The sequence below is a fragment of the Xyrauchen texanus genome, chromosome 13, assembly GCF_025860055.1.
Source record: "Xyrauchen texanus isolate HMW12.3.18 chromosome 13, RBS_HiC_50CHRs, whole genome shotgun sequence".
In the NCBI taxonomy this organism is placed as follows: Eukaryota; Metazoa; Chordata; class Actinopteri; order Cypriniformes; family Catostomidae; genus Xyrauchen; species Xyrauchen texanus.
Genome location: NC_068288.1, coordinates 38,504,099 through 38,524,661, shown reverse-complemented (window position 1 = coordinate 38,524,661; position 20,563 = coordinate 38,504,099). Strand labels below are relative to the sequence as shown.

The following is a 20,563-nucleotide window of genomic DNA, read 5'->3' as shown; positions in this document are numbered from 1 at the left end:
GCAGCTGACTTTGACATGGGGTGTAATATGACTACCGCCACAGTTTAGTGCTTCGTGTGTGCCGAACTGCCGAATGTGTTGCTGATGAGCATCAAATGATGAGGGATTGAGCTGCAGTAAAAGTGTGTTGAATTTGTGTTTTGCTAAATTTACATTGCAAATGTAGACTTCTACTTTACTTGTAGACAAAGACAAGCTGGTGTTTATAGTCAACAGTGAAATTTAGCTCTGCTTTATGAAATTATAAATTTTATAATTCTATTTTTTGTAAAGTTGCTAGATGACTTGAGTAGACTTAATATATTTTAGAAAAGTTTTTATTAGGGGTTTTATTAAGTGCTAGAAACCCTAGAGTTTTTGCTCAGATTTGCTTTTTTTAAAAGCAATAATTTTTTATTTGGGGGGCAAGAAGCGAAGCTGCTGGAACTCTATTGTAATTGTACTGATTTTCTTCTTTTTATTTTCTTCTTTTCTGTCAAATTTGATCATTTTAGTCATCTTGCTACATGTGCTTGGCCCCCGAAATATTCGCTTGCGTCTATATTTATTATTATTATTTTTCTGCCTTAAAAACTGATTGTGGAGCCTATACCGTAAGGCCTAGAGACATGAAACTTGGTGGGAAGGTAGTGCTCAGGCATAAAGTATCGCCTCAATCGGCCTGACAGTAGTGCTGTAGTGATCAAATAAAAAAGTTATAATTTTAGCCCATAACTTTTAAACCGAATGTCAGAGATTCAAGTGACTTACATCATTGGAATCTGTGGCAAAACGTATATATCTGATTTAATTTCCGTCATTAAATATTTTCCACGATATTGGATTTTTTTGCAAAACATACATTTGCAAATTAGTCCTAGGTCAGACATCCGATCGGGACAAAACCAGTGCCAAAAGATTCTATGGAGTCTAAATATCAAGAATTATCAAAAAAACAAAAAAAATACTTTTGATTAACGGTAGCTACAGCATGCCAAAATAAAAGAAGTAGCATAACTGTTGTACCATATGTCAATCAAGTGCCTTATATCATGATTCCTTGGCACAAGACAAAATCTCCGATTTCATTTCCGTCTTGAAAATTTGTTCACAATTTGCGATTTTTCATAAAAACCTACGTTTGCAAACTAATCCTAGGCTATTTGACCGATTGAAACCAAACCAAATCAGAAATATTCAGTGGAGTCCAAGTATCAATAATTACTAAAAACATGTTGAACTTTTTTTTCAGGATGGCCACGCCCATCCAAAATGTCCATACTAGGCACAGCCAATTTTACTTAAATGGCTATAACTTTTGAACGGAAATAGCTATCTTCACCAAACTTGACATATTAATGTAGGGGATCATTCTGAGGACACACACAAAATTTGCTGGCGATTGGCCATACTATAATTTGAACAAAAATTTAAATGGCTCTTTCTCTGAGACGTTGCCCCAATTGACTTGAAATATTTTATTTAGCCTCTTTGTGAAACACCCCATCAATACCTAAGAGGACATTTGCATATCTAAAACAATATGGCCACCATCAGACAATTCAGAATCAGATGCTTTTAGACAAGTATAGCAATGGCAGATCAAAAGGAAACTTCATGGGCTTATTTGACTCTGGATCACAGACATCTGTATGAAATAAAAAAAATAAAAATAAAAAAAAATCGGCCACTGGAAGGCACTATACATTTTTTAGAGCACAGAAATGACTGTATGTCTTGCAGTGTATAACAAGCACACACGTAATTCATATATCTAGATAGGTCTCCTCAACCTAAACAACTTTGCCTCAAGAACCATTGCTTTTATCAAATAATTGTTTTAGCATCATCAATTATTTTAAAAACCTACTTTTGCAAATTAGTCATAGGTTTATTGTCCAATCAACATCAAACCAGTTTAGCAGGATTTTTGAAATCCCTAAATCAATATTTATCAAAAACATGTTGAAGTTCATGTTTCGCATTGCTATAATAGACCAATCTTGTGTGCAGAGCCTAAACACTTATAAGGCTATAACTCCTGAACACAATGAGCAATCTCAACAAAACTTGAGAGAAATTTGTAAGAGATCAAAGTTAGGACACTTAATACATTTTCCTGTAATTTGCCTCTTGGTAGTGCTATAATAATGATAAAAAATCGACAAAAGGCTCTTTAGACTGCCAAGATCAATAATCATCAAAAACCTTTTAAAAACAAGTTATTTTAAAAAATGGGAATGGCCAAGTGTACCCAAAACCCTAAAACTCGTACAAAAAAACCTGATTTTCATCAAATTATATACACATACTGTATATGACATGATTTTCTTTAGATGTGTGCAAAATTTGGTGTAAATTGGACAATAGGTGGCACTTTAACAATTATGAATGTTATAAATCCCATATCTTTATGGTACCTAACCTGATAGTTATGAAAATATCCATTTTTTTTTTCACTGTTTTAGGTGACATCTGACAACAAGTACATATGTAACTGATTTACTGATTAATAATTAAAGTTGATATAATTAAATGCTTGAATCCCATTAATTGCTGCTTACAGCTATATTTTCATTTTGTATTTTTGTATTAACATTGTGCGACCCCATGTCCACATGTGTGGACATTGTATTTTGGCTTTGCTATATGCAACTCATAATTTAAATGAATTAAAAACTGTCATTTAAGGGTTAAACTACTGGCGCCTGCATCACAGTGTGACGTTGATTTCCAGGAAGTGCTACTTCAGGCACAGCACCAACAAAAGTGCTTCTGATAAGAAACCTCTTTAAGTTTTTTGATTGAAATCTGATTAGTTGTAAAGAGTAGCATCTCTAGTTTCGTTTGATGTGCCGCTTTAAAAAATCCATAATTTTTTCACACATTAACACATCTGTGGGTCAATTCGCTTCATTTTATGTACATTTTGTTATTGTTTTATTTTGTTATCACTGTAATATACGGTTCTGTTCATTAACATTAGTAAATACATTCCTAAATATTTAATGTGCATTTGCACATTTCACATTTTCAGGTTACTTAAAAGGTGTCAGTTTCGTAAACTAAAAAAAGAGAAAGTATTAAATACTCGTCAAGCTTAATTTGTTTGAACTAATTTGTATGATAAAATATTTCCCAACTCAAAACAATAAAGTATTTTGAGCATTGGGGTTTACAGTGCAGTTATGTTAATCAACACTTTTTAGATCAACTAAAGATTTACATTTTCATCTGTGCAAACAGTTTTTATTTTTATTTTTGTTAACAAACATATATTAACGTTTATTCAGTGCTAGTGTAACCGGTCCTACTTGACGCGCTCTGAGCTGGATTCGAACTAGCGTCTCTGGCATGGAAGGCAGGCGCTAACGAGGAGGCTAAAGACTGCAGCCTCTAGCGTCAGTCCCTAGTGCGCCTCTTGAGGCTAGGGGAGTGAGGTTTACAAACTCTGCACAGCTACCTACCAGCTGGCCACCATTACATTCACCCCCCTACACCTCACTCCCATCCGGGTCATGGCACCACTGTAACCAGTCCTACTCGACCCGCTCCGAGCGGGATTCAAACCACTGTCTCTGGCATGGGATACAGGAAAGCTAGGAGGAGGCTAAAGACTCAGCCTCTAGTATCAGTCACTAGTGTGCCTCTTGAGGCCAGGGGAGTGAGTTTTTCTTGTAGTCATTTACGATAAAAAATCTTGGTCTCAAGAGCGAGAAACTTGGAACACCAGTCATAGGCTTGATTCACAGAGATCCCTAATGAAAAGTATACCGTAAATGTATTGTAAATTGCTTATGTAAGTCTTTGATTTAATAAAAAAAAATATTCTCTATTTATTTGTTTATATCCATTCACAGGGACCTATGGACCTCGGAGATGGGCCTCTGCTTATCCTGAGTGTGGAGAAAAGAATCAGTCCCCAGTGGATATCCTTGATCAAGATGCCCAGTTCTCTCAGGAGTGCCAAGAACTCACACTAGATGGCTTTGAAACCAAGTCCTCAAACAGAACCACCATGAAGAACACAGGAAAAACAGGTTTGTCTAGAATTAAACTCGAAAATGCAAATTCTAATAATATATTATTAATATTATTTATAATCATTTACTCAACCTAATGTTGTTCCCAACTCATAAGACTGACTTTCTTCTATGGAACGCAAAGGTAGATGTTAGGCAGAATGTTAGCCTCAGTCACCATTCACTTTCATTGCATCTTTTTCTATACAATTAAGGTGAATTGTGACTAGGACTGTAATTCCTCCTAACATCTTATGAGTAAATTATGACAGAATTTATATTTTTGGGTGAACTGTCCTTTTAACAAAACTTGTCTGCTCTCAAGTTAATTGGACCAATTGTGAAAATGACAATCATTGCACTCTTTGCTTAAGGCCACCTAAATGTTTAACTATATCAGAATAATTTCACTGTATGAAACAGTCAGAGTTTGCAAGCTTTCCATCATGACAGACCATTGCATCATACCAGTGAGGGTTTGAAAGTTCTCTTCCCTGATCATCCAAAGTCAAAGCCCAAGCAAATATCAGACAGGATGTCTGCAAAGTCTAACAGCTCCCTCACTCAGATCCTATAAGATTCCTCTGGATTCCATAATTCCTGTACATCTGTTGTGAATGTGAAAATCTGAACAGCGTTAATTATAACTTATTCCAAGAATTAAATGAATAGGATAAGATATATTGTGGTGAGTATGCTCAGTGAGATTCTCAAAAAAAAAAAACTGTCACTGCTTGTAAATATTGTTATAGAATATCTCCATTCTCCAAATTTTTGCTTGTATTACTTTTTAATTTACAGATGCCATTAAAAGATTGAGGTTGCAATTAAAAAATGATAAAGGTTGCCTATACAAAAAAGTACTGTATTGGTACCATGATACAGTGATGTTATCATGGTAGTACTTTGATTTACACTACCTGTCAAAGGTTTGGACACTTGACTGAATTTATGTTTTCCATGATCTTTAAAATCTTTTTGATCTAAAGACTTACGTTTATATGTTTGAAATTAGTTTGTAGACCAATATACAATTTGCCTATCTATTCATTTTTTTTTTACAAAATTTAAATTGTATTTACTTAAATTTTATAAGTTGGACAGGATAGTAAGGAAAAGAAGCCAAAAAGTGCCCAGAATACATGGGAACTCTTTCAATACAATGTAAAAAGCATTTCAGGTGACACTCCATGAAGTTGGTTGTGAGAAGCCGAAAGTTTTAATCTAAGTGTTGTTACTTTAGGGAAAGCAGGGCTATAAAAGTAAAAAAAAATATATAAATAAATTAAAAAAGTTTAGTTTTTATGTCTATTTAAATTTTAAATTGTTCTTCCAATTTATTTTTGTTTTCATTACTTTACACTCTTTGATGTTTAGTTTAATTTTTGTCTGTGTTTTCTAGTTTCAGCTTAGTTTTAATTATTTAGTACATTTCGGTTTTATTGTAGTTTTATGTCTGCCACAGCTGTTATGGTTATCTAGATTAAGTTTTATGTTTAAGGAAGGCAGGTTGTACATTTCTAATTTAAGCCTATAAAATACTGCTGAGTAATAAAACGTATAATTTGTGTACATTGGATTTTAATTTCACTTAGATTTAGAGTCATGAAAATGTATATTAGTTTAGTTTTATTTTTTCCAATTATCTTAATGATAACAACCCTACTTTGTATTATCTCAAATGTTTTTTTTTGTTGTTGTTGTTGGTATAATTGCACTAATTATGCACCATTTTTATCACACTCTCTAGTGCACTATATCTACTTCTGAGTTGATTTTGAGAACACTTGCCAGGAACATCAGCACACTATGGCATAAAATTCATAAGGGCTTTTTCCACTGTTTACAAAGCACAGCATTAGATCCTTTAAAAACCCTGGCATCAACTGCCTCTCATGAGTACCGCGAGTCTTTAGCTTAGTGTGTGCATACAGCGATATATTTGTGTATTCACCATAAGAACCATCTCTCCACAAACATTCCTCTCATCCTCTAGAATCAGTTTGTTTGTTCTCAAGCTATCTCTTAAGTTTACTTAAGAATTAAGCACAGATTTCCTTGTGAGAGCTTTTGTGATGCGAGATTTGCTTGAGTGGTTTCTTGCACTTCATCCTTTGAAGTGCAAGAATTACGCTCAGCAATGGATAAGAACTTGACCCCTTTCATTATAATGAGAGCAATGCAGTCAGCACTGAGTATCTGGCAAAGCGATGAAAGTTATGTCCAGTTTAATATAATATGAACTAATAATAACATATTTTAGTGGCACACTAAATGAAAATCAATGAAAGCTGCCATTTAAAACTGCAGGAGTCCTGAGGAATGAATTGAAGTGCCCTCAAAAGACACATTGTGAGGATAATATAGTTATGATCTGCATGTCATAACTATATGAAATGGTGTAAAATTGTTTGAAATGTTGTTTGCTCTTTAGTATTAGGAACCGTATTTGAGTCAGTCTCAGTTGTTTTTCGAAGTAAACATGTGCTAATAAGACTTTTTTGACCATTGCGCCACATCTTAGGACTGTGCAGTTTTTTCATGCAGTGTCAAGTTTAAAGTATGCAAAATGCATCTCAGAACATCTGCATTCTTCATATTCGTTTCACTGCATCTAGCTTTTTTGCCACAAGAATGCAATAGGTCTGAATGGCGTCTTAATGCCTTTTGAGTTAATTAATGGTTTTATTTGTATATATAAGTATTCAGTCATAACACTATACCTAACTGTGACAAGGAGGAGGGGAGAGGGATAAGTGCAGCGGGACATGGCAGTTCGAGAGAGAGAGAGCCTATGTCTTTTTGTTTAAATTAAATATTATTTTGACTGTTCAGCCGGTTCCTGTCTCCTCCTTTCCCATTTTAACCTTTGTTACATTGGTGCTGAAACCCGGGAAGGAGGAGATATGCGCTGTCTAGGAGTCCTCACCACTGCCATCCGCCCAAAGGAGCAGCCACTGCCATCCACCGGGGGCCTGGACGTGGAGGAATGGCCGCAGTCTGTGAGGGAAGGAAGGGGCTCGCTGTCAGCCGCCTGGAGCGGTGGAGCCAATACCAGGGGTGGAGGGGCTCCCTACCGGCTGCCAAAACGTGGAGGGGAGTTCCGTCCACCAGGGGTTGGAGGAGTGGTTGAGGACCAGGCGACGGCGTGTCAGGGAACCGGCGAGCAAGTTTTTTTCTCCCTCCCCAGCTCTAGAGAAGCGGGGAAAAGCCTGGGCAGGAAGGGGGGTGTACGTCATGAGGCCTGAGGCAAAGGAGGGAGGAGTATGACGAGGAGGGGGGATAAGCCAGCCCAATCAGCCGAGGAGAGGGATAAGTGCCGCAGTTTGAGAGAGAGAGAGAGAGCCACACGCAGCTGCCGTGTGTATTTGTGTCTATGTCTTTTTGTTTAAATTCAATATTATTTTGACTGTTCAGCTGGTTCCCGCCGCCTCCTTTCCCATTTTAACCTTGTTGCACTAACCCACCCCTCATTTAGTCTTTTCTTACAGTTAAAGTGGTGAAAATCTATAATCATTGAATATGACTAATTAATTGGCCATGACAAACTCAGCTTTATTAAGTGACAAACTGTGTGGCCCAGCTAGACTAAGTGACATGCATTATTTGTGCGAGAAGTTATCCTATTTCAGCAGAAATGTGGGATGAGGAAAGTTGACAGATTACTGAATTTGTTTACCAATGCAGGCATTAAAGAGGTAAGAGGTTGACCATTAATGCAGTATAATGTGACAGTCTGTGCCACAATATCTTGTGGAGCTTATTTATGTGTCTGTTGTTCCTTACTGTCAACACATCTTCCATTCTTTTTCTAAGTCAAAGTTCAAAGCAAGGGAATGACCATTCATGACTTCCTAATGATTTCTGTCTTATTTTCATTGCAGTGTCTATTATTCTGAGGAATGATTACTTTGTGAGAGGGGCTGGTCTACCTGGACGCTTTAAAGCAGAGAAGGTGGAGTTTCACTGGGGCAGCACCAATGGCTCGGCTGGTTCTGAACACAGTATCAATGGCAAAACATTTCCAGTAGAGGTAAGAATGGCACACATTTTCACATTCAAAAATCGTAATTTGGGTGGACAGCAGAGGATAAGGATAACTGAGTTTTTTCAATGGAGTTCAAGGATTCCAACTTGATTTGAGAAGGTTGACTGTGGTGCGCTAATCTGTACTTAATGAAATACCTCTCAGTGAAACTCTGATCAATGAGTTTTATCGACTCACAAGGCAGCCATTGCATTTCAGGCAAGTACAACAATATTTGGCTTCCTTTTTCACCTCAGGGTTGCATCTTTTACAATTATATGTTGATCTCTGATTTGTCCTCCTCCAACTTGGCTTGGTGAGGAAATCAACATATTTATATTTAATATTTAATTAAATATTTTAATCAAGCTAGAGTTTTTACGAAGGGAACAATTTAATTGGAATTCCATTTGAGAAAACAGGATCCTTGTGTGACAACACCTTTTGGAGCCATTTACACTGAATAAAATTTTGCTAATTTCTGCGCTTTTTTTCAATAGTTTTTTTCAGTAATCATACACTAGATGGACATCTTTGAACATTGTGCAACGTCACGCTGTGTTTTCAGCATCTTGCCCAGGAGCATTTAATCTTTTTCAGATGCCTTGTCAAGTAAAAAAAAAACACTTCTTATGGCAAGAACGCATTTCCGACACGCCCTGAGTTTCATGTGGTCTGATGCCCTTGTACAATCATGCCAATTTATTGGCTGTTGGCGCTTAAGTGATGCCCCTAGTGAGCTATGTCACAGGCTTCATAAAAGCGCTCATTTTGGCATTATCAAATCACATTTTCTGCAGGAAGGTACAAACCTATGCAGCTGCTAGAGAGTATGGCCAGCTTACGCAGTGTCTCATTCCCACTCAGGGATCCAGGGTTACATTTCACAAAACTCAAGCTACGTAATCGCATTGGGAACAATATACATTCACGCCATACGAACTGTCTACGCAATCACTGTGGCACTACGGTACCACGCAACTGTGGTAATCATATAGCAGTGCACAAGTGAGCTAAAGTTTCTGGACAAAACAGAGAAAATTATGAGTTTACTCCTGTTCCAACAGAGAAAACCTGGGAAGCAGGAGTCAAACCCTCATCCAGATTATAAAATCCAACATATGTATGTGGAGAGGACCACCCTACCGCCATACAAATGTCCTCCAATGATGCACCTCTAGCCAAAGCCCATGAGGACATGGCTGCCCTGAATCTCAGGGAGGAAAATCTTTAACGCCATCAGCACCGTGAATATCTCCAGACAGTGCCAATATTGCCGCTGGCCCATCCAAATCCCATAGGCTGGACGACCTTTGTATAAAGTGCCCTAACCCCAATGTCCGTTCGCACTCCAATCTTCTGAGACACAAAGCCGAAAATCCCAAACTGCCCCTGCTCACAGAGCTCTAAACTAGAGGCCGTGAAACTGGAATATGTGGTGAGATATTGTGAGCCTGAACAGCACTGTTGTCCCCGTTTGACCCTTGTAATGTTCTGGAAAAAAATGGCTCTGAAATTACACTGTATAAATTGACATCACTTGATGAGTTATTTCTTAAATTGTGATTCAATGGTGCCAAAGCAAGCACTTTTATAGAGCCCGTGACGTAGCTTCCTAGGGGTGACGCTTAAGTGCCACCAGCCAATAAATGTGCGTGATTGTACAAGGGCTTCAGACCACGTGACAAGGATGTCAAGGATGTGTCCTATTGCGATTACGCAGCTCGAGTTTCTATGAAAATGAACTATTTATTTTGATTTCTTAGGGTCTTTAATGTAGTAGTCTGCCTGTGTTCCTTTCGCATCCCTTACAGGGTACTTTAAAAAAACATAAATTCTGCTTTCAACCTCCTTAAAAATGGCTCTTTTGCATTTCAGTAATATTTTGTACAAGAATGGCATTACCTCTTAAAGGAATATTCCAGGTTCAATACAAGTTAAGCTCAGTTGACAGCATTTGTGGCATAATATTGATTACCACAAAAATTATTTTGACTTCTTATCTTAAAAAAAAGCAAAAATCTAGGTTACAGTGAGGCACTTACAATGGAAGTAAATGGAGGCCAATTTGGGAGGTTTTTAAAGCAGAAATGTGAAGCCTATAATTTTATAAAAGCACTTGCATTAATTCTTCTGTTAAAACTTGTGTATTATTTTAGCTGTATAGTTGTTTAAATTGTCATTTTACAGTCATTTTAGGGTTTTAAGGTTTGTTGACATTACATCGTCATGACAATAAAGTTGTAAAATTGCCTATAACTTTACATAGAAAAGGTTGGCAAGGGATTTTATCACACTAAAATCATGTTTACACGAATATTGTTTATGTCTTATGGCTATACTTTAGAAAAAGTGAGCCCCCATTTACATCCATTGTAAGTGCCTCACTGTAACCCAGATGTATGCTTTTATTAAAGAAAAGGAGGAGCAAGTCAAAAAATGTTTTTGTGGTAATCAGTATTATGTCACAAATGCTGTCGATTGAGCCTAACTTTGCATTGAACCCAAAATATTCTTTTAATTGAAAATGCTTGCTAATTGGCCTTGATAACACTGTACATTCATTCAAGTACAACACAAGCATGTACAAAATAAATAAATAGTCTCTTGGAATCAGTTTTTATTTAGTGATTTCTGAGTCAATGATGCATGGCCAAAGAATTCAGTCTCTATGAACCATTGCTATCAACTTTATTATTGTTACACTCGAATGAGTCAGGTTTATGGTGTTTGTTAGCCATTGTGTTACAGAGTATGGTTTCTGTCCTATTTTGATTCATTTACTAAACATGTGCTGTATTATTGTGGTCACATAATCTCTTTGCTGCTGTGAAGACATAACAAATGGACACCATTAAAGTCTGTGATGTATAAGAAGTTTGAACGAGACTGATTTGTTTTCATTAACAAGGCTTTAACTTTGTTCATTCTTTATTTATTAGAGAATTCTTTGATTCTCAAATGTTCACTCCACTCTTCAGACATTGTCTAGTCTTACATATATTTGTGGGGTTAATTTTCTTTTCAGGCTTTGCATGAGTTGCCCTGGGATCTTCAGATGTGTCTGGTGCCTTTGTAAGGGGTGCACTGCTTTCTGTTACCGAAGTAGCCCTTTATTTCATTTATTTTCTTTTAAATCTTTTAACAGGGTCAGGATACACTTAAGAGTAAAAACAACCACAAGTTGCATTCATACAGATAAAATATTGGGCCAAAATACCTTAAAAAAAACCTGTTCTTTAGGTCTTGTCCACATACTGTTGTTTTTAGCAATATTTCCTCTCTATCAAAATGACATCTATAGAACAACAGTTTAAAGGCAGGAAGAAGTGATTGTTTGTATTCATCAGTATCAGTTTATTCAGCATTAGTTGGCACTGAATTTAGAAGACATGGGCTGGAACCACAGAGGACACCTCTTTGGCAGCACTTTCTCATTAGATGGATCGACTTCAGCCCATAAATCCCATTCTATACAAAAATACAATTGAGATGTATCTGCACACCATTTTAAACCCCAAACACATTGAAGCCACAGACTGAAAGAGATTCATCCAATTATCCCTCAACTTCCTTAGCTGACCTCTGGCACAAATCTAGTTCAGTAAATTAAACAAAGACAGCAGCATAACATACGTGTCATTTTGGGCCTTTTCCGTCTTTTATTCATGGTGCTTGCTAAGCCAAGTATTACTATTACTCTTGTTCATTAGAGTTAAGGATATCAACAAACCCTTAACTCTATTTCTTTTCTGCACGTAACTCCCACACCCTTTGTCCTATGGCCATGAATGATAATTAAAATGCCCTAGCAACTGCATAGCAATGCCCTGGCAGTTACATACTGTATACTTAAATATGCATTAAGCTTAAAATCAATGCCTTTTTCACGCATCGATAATCAGAACATTTTCCAGATGATTAACCAGGGTTCAAGTAAAATATGAAAATCACTATTGACCAAGTTCATTTCTTAATTTAATGTCTTAATGCATTTTCGTGGTCTGATTCAAAACAATTAGCTGGTGCATGTTATTCCAAATAAAAAAATGGTTTATCGTTGGAATCATCAATCAACATTGAATTGAACTTACTCTTCCTCTAAAATGACCTAACTTGTCTATTTACATCACTTAGGCACAGACTCTAATGAATAGCTATTTTCAGCATTTGGCTATTTACAGTATGCCACATTATGGAAGTAAATTGGTTGAAAACAACAATTCACATTGACTTTAGGGATGGTTTAACAGAGTGAGAGAATAGATTCTGTGTTGTGTTTCTTGCATGCACCAATAAATGACAACAGAAATGTGCTAAACAAAACTCCACAATGTAAAATAGTGAGAGAGAACAACTTTAGCAAGCAAATAATGTCAGAACATGAGACGCTGCCAGAGAATAAGCTCAAATGGAACGTGATTGTCATAGAGAGGCTTAATCTTATTCCCTGCATTTCAACAATCCCTTTCACCGATTGCTCAGCTGCTGCGGGCTTTGACGTGCCATTCATCCTGCTTTCCTTTCTCTCCCTTTCTCTCTCTCTTTCTCTTTGTGCGAGTGTCCCTGTTTCTTCCGCAATAGTAGATTTAGCATTTATGTGACACATGGCACTTTGTGCGTTTGTTCAGAGACAATGTTTAAGGCAAAAGAGACATGGTGTTTATTGCGCCGCGCTGAGGGGATTTAGTTCTGAGGTTTTGCTTTCTTCCTAAATCTTTCCTTAGAGAGGGAGTATAATCCTTAGTTGTCTCAGATGTCAAAATGTGGAGTGATGAGAGAAGTCGAATATGACAGATATGCAGTTATTGTGCATGTTTTGTGTGAATATGATGAGACACATGTCAGTCCATGGGGATTTGACAGCATACTGTACCAATTCCGATACAGCAATGCATTGTGTTTACCAAACAGGAAATTCAAAGCGGAACATTAGTGTGAGATGTTTCATATGCTGTCAAATAAAAAATGTTGTTCATAAACCCTGTTCTCATCTCTTTGTCTGCAGATGCAGATTTATTTCTACAATTCTGATGACTTTGACAGTCTGAGCACGGCGATAAAGGAGAGACGGATCGTTGCCGCCATGGCTGTCTTCTTTCAGGTGGAGATCTTTGAGTTTTTGGATTTTTGAATGTTATATTTACCAGCTTGTGAAGTAGTGCTTTATAGGTGATGGTACCTTCTAACATAGAGTGTTTTTTTTTTTTAAACACACCACTCAAAAAAGAAGAACAGAATTTGATGGGGCAAGACATTGCTGCAGAATAAACAGTAAAAAACTCCCTGTTACTAAAGTATAACCACAAGACTTAAGCATTGTACATGTTAAGATTAGTTTAGTGTGATATAATCACTTACTTACCTATTCTGTACAAATTCTGTCCAATCAATGACCATAGAAACCCAGAAAGGGATGTGGAGTAACTATGCACAAAGTACTCTATTTCCAAAGCAAATTCCATCCATAAGAAATTACCTTGGTAGCACAGAACCAGAAGTGCATCCACCAAGAAAACTAGCCCTGCTGCTAAAAGACAATTTACAACATTTTACACTTCAAATAACACATGTTTATATAGAATGAATTTGCTCTAACAAATACATGAGCTTCACATTTCTGCTTTTAAATCCTCAAGAAGGCCTTGGTCCATAGACTTACATTCTTAGGGGCTGTTCAGAACAAGCATGTTCCTGCGTTAAAAAAGCTAAAAGCAGTGCAACGAATGAAACAGAATTGGAGCAGGGGTCTCAAAATGTGTTTTTAAAAGTTTATTTTACTTAGTACAGTCTTAAAAAAAGCAGTGCTCACGTACTAACACTGGATAAATCTGTTTAGAAATGTGGACCCACTGCCACAAGGATGATTTATTCATATTGTTAAAGTAACACATTTTTGTAAAGAAGAATTATTGTAAGTACCGTAATTTCCGGACTATTGAGCGCACCTGAATATAAGCCGCACCCACTGATTTTTAAATAAAATATTATTTTGAACATAAATAAGCCGCACCTGTCTATAAGCCGCAGGTGCCTACCGGTACATTGAAACAAATGAACTTTACTCAGGCTTGTAACAAAAATAAATATGCTTTAACGAAACACGGTGTGGCAGCGGGGGCGTGGTCAAGCGCCCGTCCGGGAGAGAAAGCGGTAAGGCGCTTACACCTGAGCTAAATTATGTCTAACACCGGTGTCTAATTTCAGTAAGCATGGGGAGAGCGGTATAAAAAGGCAGCAGCCACAGAGCTGAGAGTGTGACACACGTCAGTCTAGTGTTGGTGCATAGAAGAATTGAGAAACTTTATAAAATTGATTGTAAACATTGCTGTGGCCATTAAAAGCCTTACCTGGAACGTCAAGTGCCCTGCTGAAAACTGTCACACTGGTGCCCGTGTGACAGTTTTCCCAAGAAGGACACGTGAAGCAAGGCGCTTGACCACGCCCCCGCTGCCACACACGGCTTGTAATAAAACATTTGCAGTAAACAGTAGCCTACCAAGAAAGTCATTGGTCACTATCTTCCTCGTCCTGTGCACTGAAACCACTGAAGTCATCTCCTTCGGTGTCGGAGTTGAATAACCTCAGATTTAGTTGTCTTTTTGCACTGAGTCAATTCCTCACGCTGCTGTTTCCAGCGTCTTATCATCGACTCATTAAGACCAAGCTCCCGTGCAGCAGCTCTATTTCCTTTTCCAACAGCCAGATCACTCGCCTTCAACTTGAAAGCAGCATCATATGCGTTTCTCCATGTCTTTGCCATGGTGAGGGTGACAAAATTACTACCGTAATCAGAATGATGGGAAGTTTGAGCGCTTCGATTTAATCTAAACAGTAAACAAAAAAAGTTGTTTTGACCTTAACCCGTTCGGCAATTTCATTGGTCTAATGAAAGCTTCACGCCACCAAAAAACTGAGCACGTCACAGAATGTTTTTTTTTTTTTTTTTATAAAATTTGAAAGCGGGAAAAATCCATATATTAGCCGCGTCATTGTATAAGCCGCGAGGTTCAAAGCGTGGGGAAAAAGTTGCGGCTTATAGTCCGGAAATTACGGTACTCTAACAAATATATGAGCTTGAAATGTTTAAGCCCCTTGGAATGCCTTGCCCCATAGACTTCCATTCTGTTATGTATACCCTGTCTTGTTTCACTGTTGCCCTTTTGTTTGCCATTTTTGTCACTTTTGCATTTCTTAGTTTTCACTTTAGTCCCTTATGTAACTCCATAGTCTCTTTGTTAGCGTTCGTGTTTTCTGTCATTGTTTTCACCTGTCCTCATTAGTTTGCCTTTTGCTTCTGTTAATCACCTTGTTATCTTGTTTGAGTTCTGTTCGTTCATTGGCCCCTTTTCCCATGTTTATGTATTTATACCCTGTTTCTTTGTTCAGTCCTTGTCTATCGTTGTTTGATGTCAGCCTGGTGTGTGTGTTTCCTTCCCGAGTCCTCTGTTTGTTTACATCGTGTTTAGTTAGCAGTTTTTATGTTTGATTTCCCCATTGTGGGTTGTTCCTTTGTGTTTACCTGTTTGTTAATTAAATAAAGTTTAAACTGCGTTTGGATCCGCATCTCCTCGTCTGCCTCGTTGCTCAAGCGTTACAGAACGATAGACCACACATGGATCCAGCAGCTATACGGGCCAAATACCGGCTGCTCAACTTGCGGCAAGAAGACCAGCCTTTGGTAGACCACGCTCTCTACTTTCTCCTCCTGGCGACCTTTACGGACTTCCCGGACTCCGCATTGGTGGTTTTTATTAAGGACAGCTTAAATCCCTCGCTGAGGGAGCGGGTGCCACAGGCAACGCCCGGCTGCACTCTCCGCGACTACCTGGAGACGACCCTACTAGCGTGCAGCTCACCGCTCCCTGTTACACCAGCCTCACCTGTCAGCGAGCAACCCCCCACGCCAGTGGCTTCCCTTGAACCTGCACAGTCCACTTCGTCTGCCCGGAGGAGGAGGAAAAGACAGGCTTCCGCCTCCCGGCCCACGCCTGCCCCGGTCTGCGAGCCAGCGCCCACGCCTGCCCCGGTCTGCGAGCCAGCGGCCACGCCTGTCACAGTGAGCGAGCCAGCGGCCACGCCTGTCACAGTGAGCGAGCCAGCGGCCACGCATGTCACAGTGAGCGAACCAGCGCCTACGGCCTCTACCGTCAACCACGTTCAGCGAGCCTGAGCCCTCGTCAACCACGGCCAGCGAGCCTGAAGCCACGCTGACCAGGAACAGCATCCCAGCTTCGCCAGTCGCATCAGCCTGGAGGAAGAGGAGAAAGGGAGAGGTCTCTGCACTCCAGCCTCCGCCTGCCGCAGCCCCATGCCCTAAACCCCCCTTGGCTCTGCCCTCAGCGCCCGGCGAACCCAAGCCGGCACATACCACGGTAACCCAGCCAGAGCCTGTAGCCTCAGACGTCAGTGAGCCAGTGCCTGTAGCCTCAAACGTCAGTGTGCCAGCGCCTGTAGCCTCGACCGTCCCTGAGCCAGCGCCTGTAGCCTCGACCGTCCCTGAGCCAGCGCCTGTAGCCTCGACCGTCCCTGAGCCAGCGCCTGTAGCCTCGACCGTCCCTGAGCCAGCGCCTGTAGCCTCGACCGTCCCTGAGCCAGCGCCTGTAGCCTCGACCGTCCAAGAGCCAGCGCCTGTAGCCAGGACCATCCAAGAGCCAGCGCCAGTGGTCATGCCCGTCCTAGAGCCAGCGCCTCCCGAGCCTTCCAGGGCTCCGCCTCCCGAGCCTTCCAGGGCTCCGCCTCTCGAGCCTACCAGGGCTCCGCCTCCCAAGTCTCTCAAGTCTCTCGAGTCTTCCAGGGCTGCTCCTCCCGAGCTTTCCAGAGCTCCGCCTTCCAAGTTTACCAAGATTTCCAGAGCTCCGCCTTCCGAGTTTCCCGAGCTTTCCAGAGCTCCGCCTTCCGAGCTTTCCAGAGCTCCGCCTTCCGAGCTTTCCAGAGCTCCGCCTTCCGAGCTTTCCAGAGCTCCGCCTCCTGGGCTTTCCAGAGCCCCGCCTCCCGAGCTTCCCAGGGCTCCGCCCCTCAAGCCTCTCGAGCCTACCAGGGCTCCGCCCCTCAAGCCTCTCGAGCCTACCAGGGCTCCGCCCCTCAAGCCTCTCGAGCCTCCCAGGGCTCCGCCTCTCAAGTCTCTCGAGTCTTCCAGGGCTCCGTCTCTCAAGCCTCCCGAGCTTTCCAGAGCTCCGCCCTCCGAGCTTCCCAGAGCTCCACCTCTCAAGCCTCTCGAGCCTGCCAGGGCTCCGCCCCTCAAGCCTCTCGAGCCTCCCAGGGCTCCGCCTCTCGAGTCTCTCGAGTCTTCCAGGGCTCCGTTTCTTAAGCCTCCCGAGCTTTCCAGAGCTCCTCCTCTCGAGCCTCCTGGGGCTCCGCCTCTCAAGCCTCTCGAGCCTCCCGGGGCTCCGCCTCTCGAACCTCTCGAGCCTTCCAGGGCTCCGTCTTCCAGGCCTCTCGAGCCACCCAGGGCTCCGCCTCTCGAGCCTTCCAGGGCTCCGCCCCCCGAGTCTCCTACGGCTCCGCCCCCAGAGCCTCTTGAGCCTCCTACGGCTCCGCCCCAGAGCCTCCTATGGCTCCGCCTCTTGAGCCACTCAAGCCTTCGACGGCTCCGCCCTCAGAGCCTCCCGAGCCTCCTACGGCTCCACCTCTCGAGCCACTCAAGCCTTCGACGGCACCGCCCTCAGAGCCTCCCGAGCCTCCTACGGCTCCGCCTCTCGAGCCACTCAAGCCTTCGACGGCTCCGCCCTCAGAGCCTCCCGAGCCTCCTATGGCTCCGCCTCCCGAGCCTCCTACGGCTCCGCCTCTCGAGCCACTCAAGCCTTCGACGGCTCCACCCTCAGAGCCTCCTACGTCTCTGCCCCAGAGACTCCAGAGCCTTCCTGGTCTCCGTTCCTAAAGCCTCCCACGGCGCCGCCTACCTCGGCTCCGCCTCCTGAGCCTCCTTCAGCTCCACCTCCTGAGTCTCCCTCAGCTCCGCCTTCTGGGTCTTCTGAGCCATCACCTCCCTCGGCTCCGCCTCAGAGGTCCTCCTTGGCTCCGCCTCACGTGGCTCCGCCGGCCTCCCCTGTGGCCACTCCATCTCCTAGGCCACCAAAACCGGCCTCTGTCCTGTGGTCACCTCCCAGGTCCCCTGAACCGGCCCTTGGCCCACGACCACCTCCCAGGCCACCAAAGCCGGCCTCTATCCTGTGGCCTCCTCCCAGGCCTCCTGACCCGGTCCCTGTCCTGTGGCCTCTCCCCAGACCTCCTGACCCAGTCCCAGTCCCGTGGCCTCTTCCCAGGCCCCCTGACCCAGTCCCTGTCCTGTGGCCTCCACCCAGGCCTCCTGACCCTGTTCCCATCCTGAGGCCTCCCCCCCGGCCTCCTGACCCAGTCCCTGTCCAGTGGCCTCCTCCCAGGTCCCCCAAACCTGTCCTTGCCCTGTGGCCAGCTCCTAGGCCTCCTGCACCTACCCTTGCCCGGTGGCCAGCTCCCAGACCATCGAAACCTGTCCCCTTGTGCCCCCGTGGACTGTCTCATCTGCCCTTTGTGCCCCCATGGACTGTCTCATTTCCCCCTTGGACTTCCTGTCTGCCCCTTGCACCTCCATGACCTGCCTGTCTTGCCCTCTGTGCCCCCTGGACTTCCTGCCTGCCCATTGTGCCCCCCTGGTCTGTCTGTCTGCCCATGTGCCCACTTGGACTGTCTGTTTGCCCCTGGTGCCCTCATGTTGCTTTTGTGGGTTTTTGTCTTTTTGTTTTTTGTCTTCTAGGATCGTCTGGAAGCCGATCCTTTGAGGGGGGGCTCTGTTATGTATACCCTGTCTTGTTTCACTGTTGCCCTTTTGTTTGCCATTTTTGTCACTTTTGCATTTCTTAGTTTTCACTTTAGTCCCTTATGTAACTCCATAGTCTCTATGTTAGCGTTCGTGTTTTCTGTCATTGTTTTCACCTGTCCTCATTAGTTTGCCTTTTGCTTCTGTTAATCACCTTGTTATCTTGTTTGAGTTCTGTTCGTTCATTGGCCCCTTTTCCCATGTTTATGTATTTATACCCTGTTTCTTTGTTCAGTCCTTGTCTATCGTTGTTTGATGTCAGCCTGGTGTGTGTTTCCTTCCCGAGTCCTCTGTTTGTTTACATCGTGTTTAGTTAGCAGTTTTTATGTTTGATTTTCCCCATTGTGGGTTGTTCCTTTTGTGTTTACCTGTTTGTTAATTAAATAAAGTTTAAACTGCGTTTGGATCCGCATCTCCTCGTCTGCCTCGTTGCTCAAGCGTTACACATTCTAAGGGCTGTTCGGACCAAACATGTTTTTAACTTGACAGTCTTAAATGGATAGTTCATCCAAAAATAATTCTCTCATAATTTACTCACTCTCATGCCATCTCAAATATGTATGACTTTCTTTCTTCTGCTGAACACAAACAAAGATTTTTAGAAGAATATCTCAGCTCTGTAGATCCATACAATGTAAATGAATGGTTACCAGTAATCATAAGGTTCAAAAAAGGACAAAAAGGCAACATAAAAGCAATCCATACGACTCTATGAATATATTGAATATATGTCTTCAAAAGCTATATGATAGGTGAGGGTGAGAAACAGATTAATAATAAAGTCCTTTTTATACTATAAATCTCCACTTTTGAACAGCCCCAACCAGTAGGTGGCTGATTGTGAAAGTGAAAGTCACTTCCACACCAGAATGCAGTAGTGAAAGTGAAAGTGTGGATTTTCAGGAAAAAAGGATATAAAGATTGATCAGTTTTTCACACACACTTATCATCGCTTTAGAGCACTGGAGTCTTATGAATTACTAATTCACCATTCACTTGCATTGTATGGAACTACACAGCTGAGGTATTCTTCTAAATATCTGTATTTGTTTTCAGCAGAAGAAAAAAGTCACGCACATCGAGATAACATGAGGGTGTTGAGAGTATTGTATTTAAAATGTTATTATGATGAGAGAATTTTAATATTTGGGTGAATTATCCCTTTTAAAAAAATGTCATGCTCAAAACACTCGAAAAATCTGTTTAGAAGAGTAGTCCTACTGCCACTTATACTTCCACTCTATTGGGCTGTTCAGACCGAACACATTCCTGCTTTAAAATAACTTGAAGCAGCTCAACAAATGCAATAGAATGCTGGTGAATCGAGATGTGTTTTTAAAAGTTATTTTAACTGAGTACAGTCTTATAGTCTTTAAAAAAGTGCAACGCTCAAGCGTGAGATGCTGAAAAACAGCAAGACGCGATGCAATGGCCAAAGACATCTGTCTAGCGCATCTTTACATAGAAAGCGATTTAAAAATAGGGCAGAGAAACAAAAAAACAATTTTTTTGTGAAAGGCCTCTTAGTGTGTTACTGTAATCTGCTATTTTTTCCCATTTGTTTTAAAAACTGCCATCGCAGAGCAGAAAAGTATTAAAAAAAGTATGCAATCACAGTGGCTCCTATGTTTATTTTCACAAATAGTCTTATCATGGTGAATGCGGTGCTATTTCATGGTTTTCTTAATGGGTTAGACAGAAAAGGAAGATCTGTGGCGAAACCCTTAGAATTCAAGG

General features: G+C 41.6%; 1 protein-coding gene across 1 annotated transcript in view; it reads left to right on the top strand.

Annotated features, from left to right (window-relative positions):
- LOC127654359 (receptor-type tyrosine-protein phosphatase gamma-like) overlaps window positions 1-20,563 on the top strand; it is a 159,907-nt gene that overhangs the window by 87,708 nt on the left and 51,636 nt on the right. Inside the window, exons 3-5 of the mRNA XM_052141498.1 lie at window positions 3,840-4,019; window positions 7,886-8,034; window positions 13,037-13,132. Coding sequence (XP_051997458.1) covers window positions 3,840-4,019; window positions 7,886-8,034; window positions 13,037-13,132 — 425 coding nt within the window. The remainder of the gene's footprint in view (window positions 1-3,839; window positions 4,020-7,885; window positions 8,035-13,036; window positions 13,133-20,563) is intronic.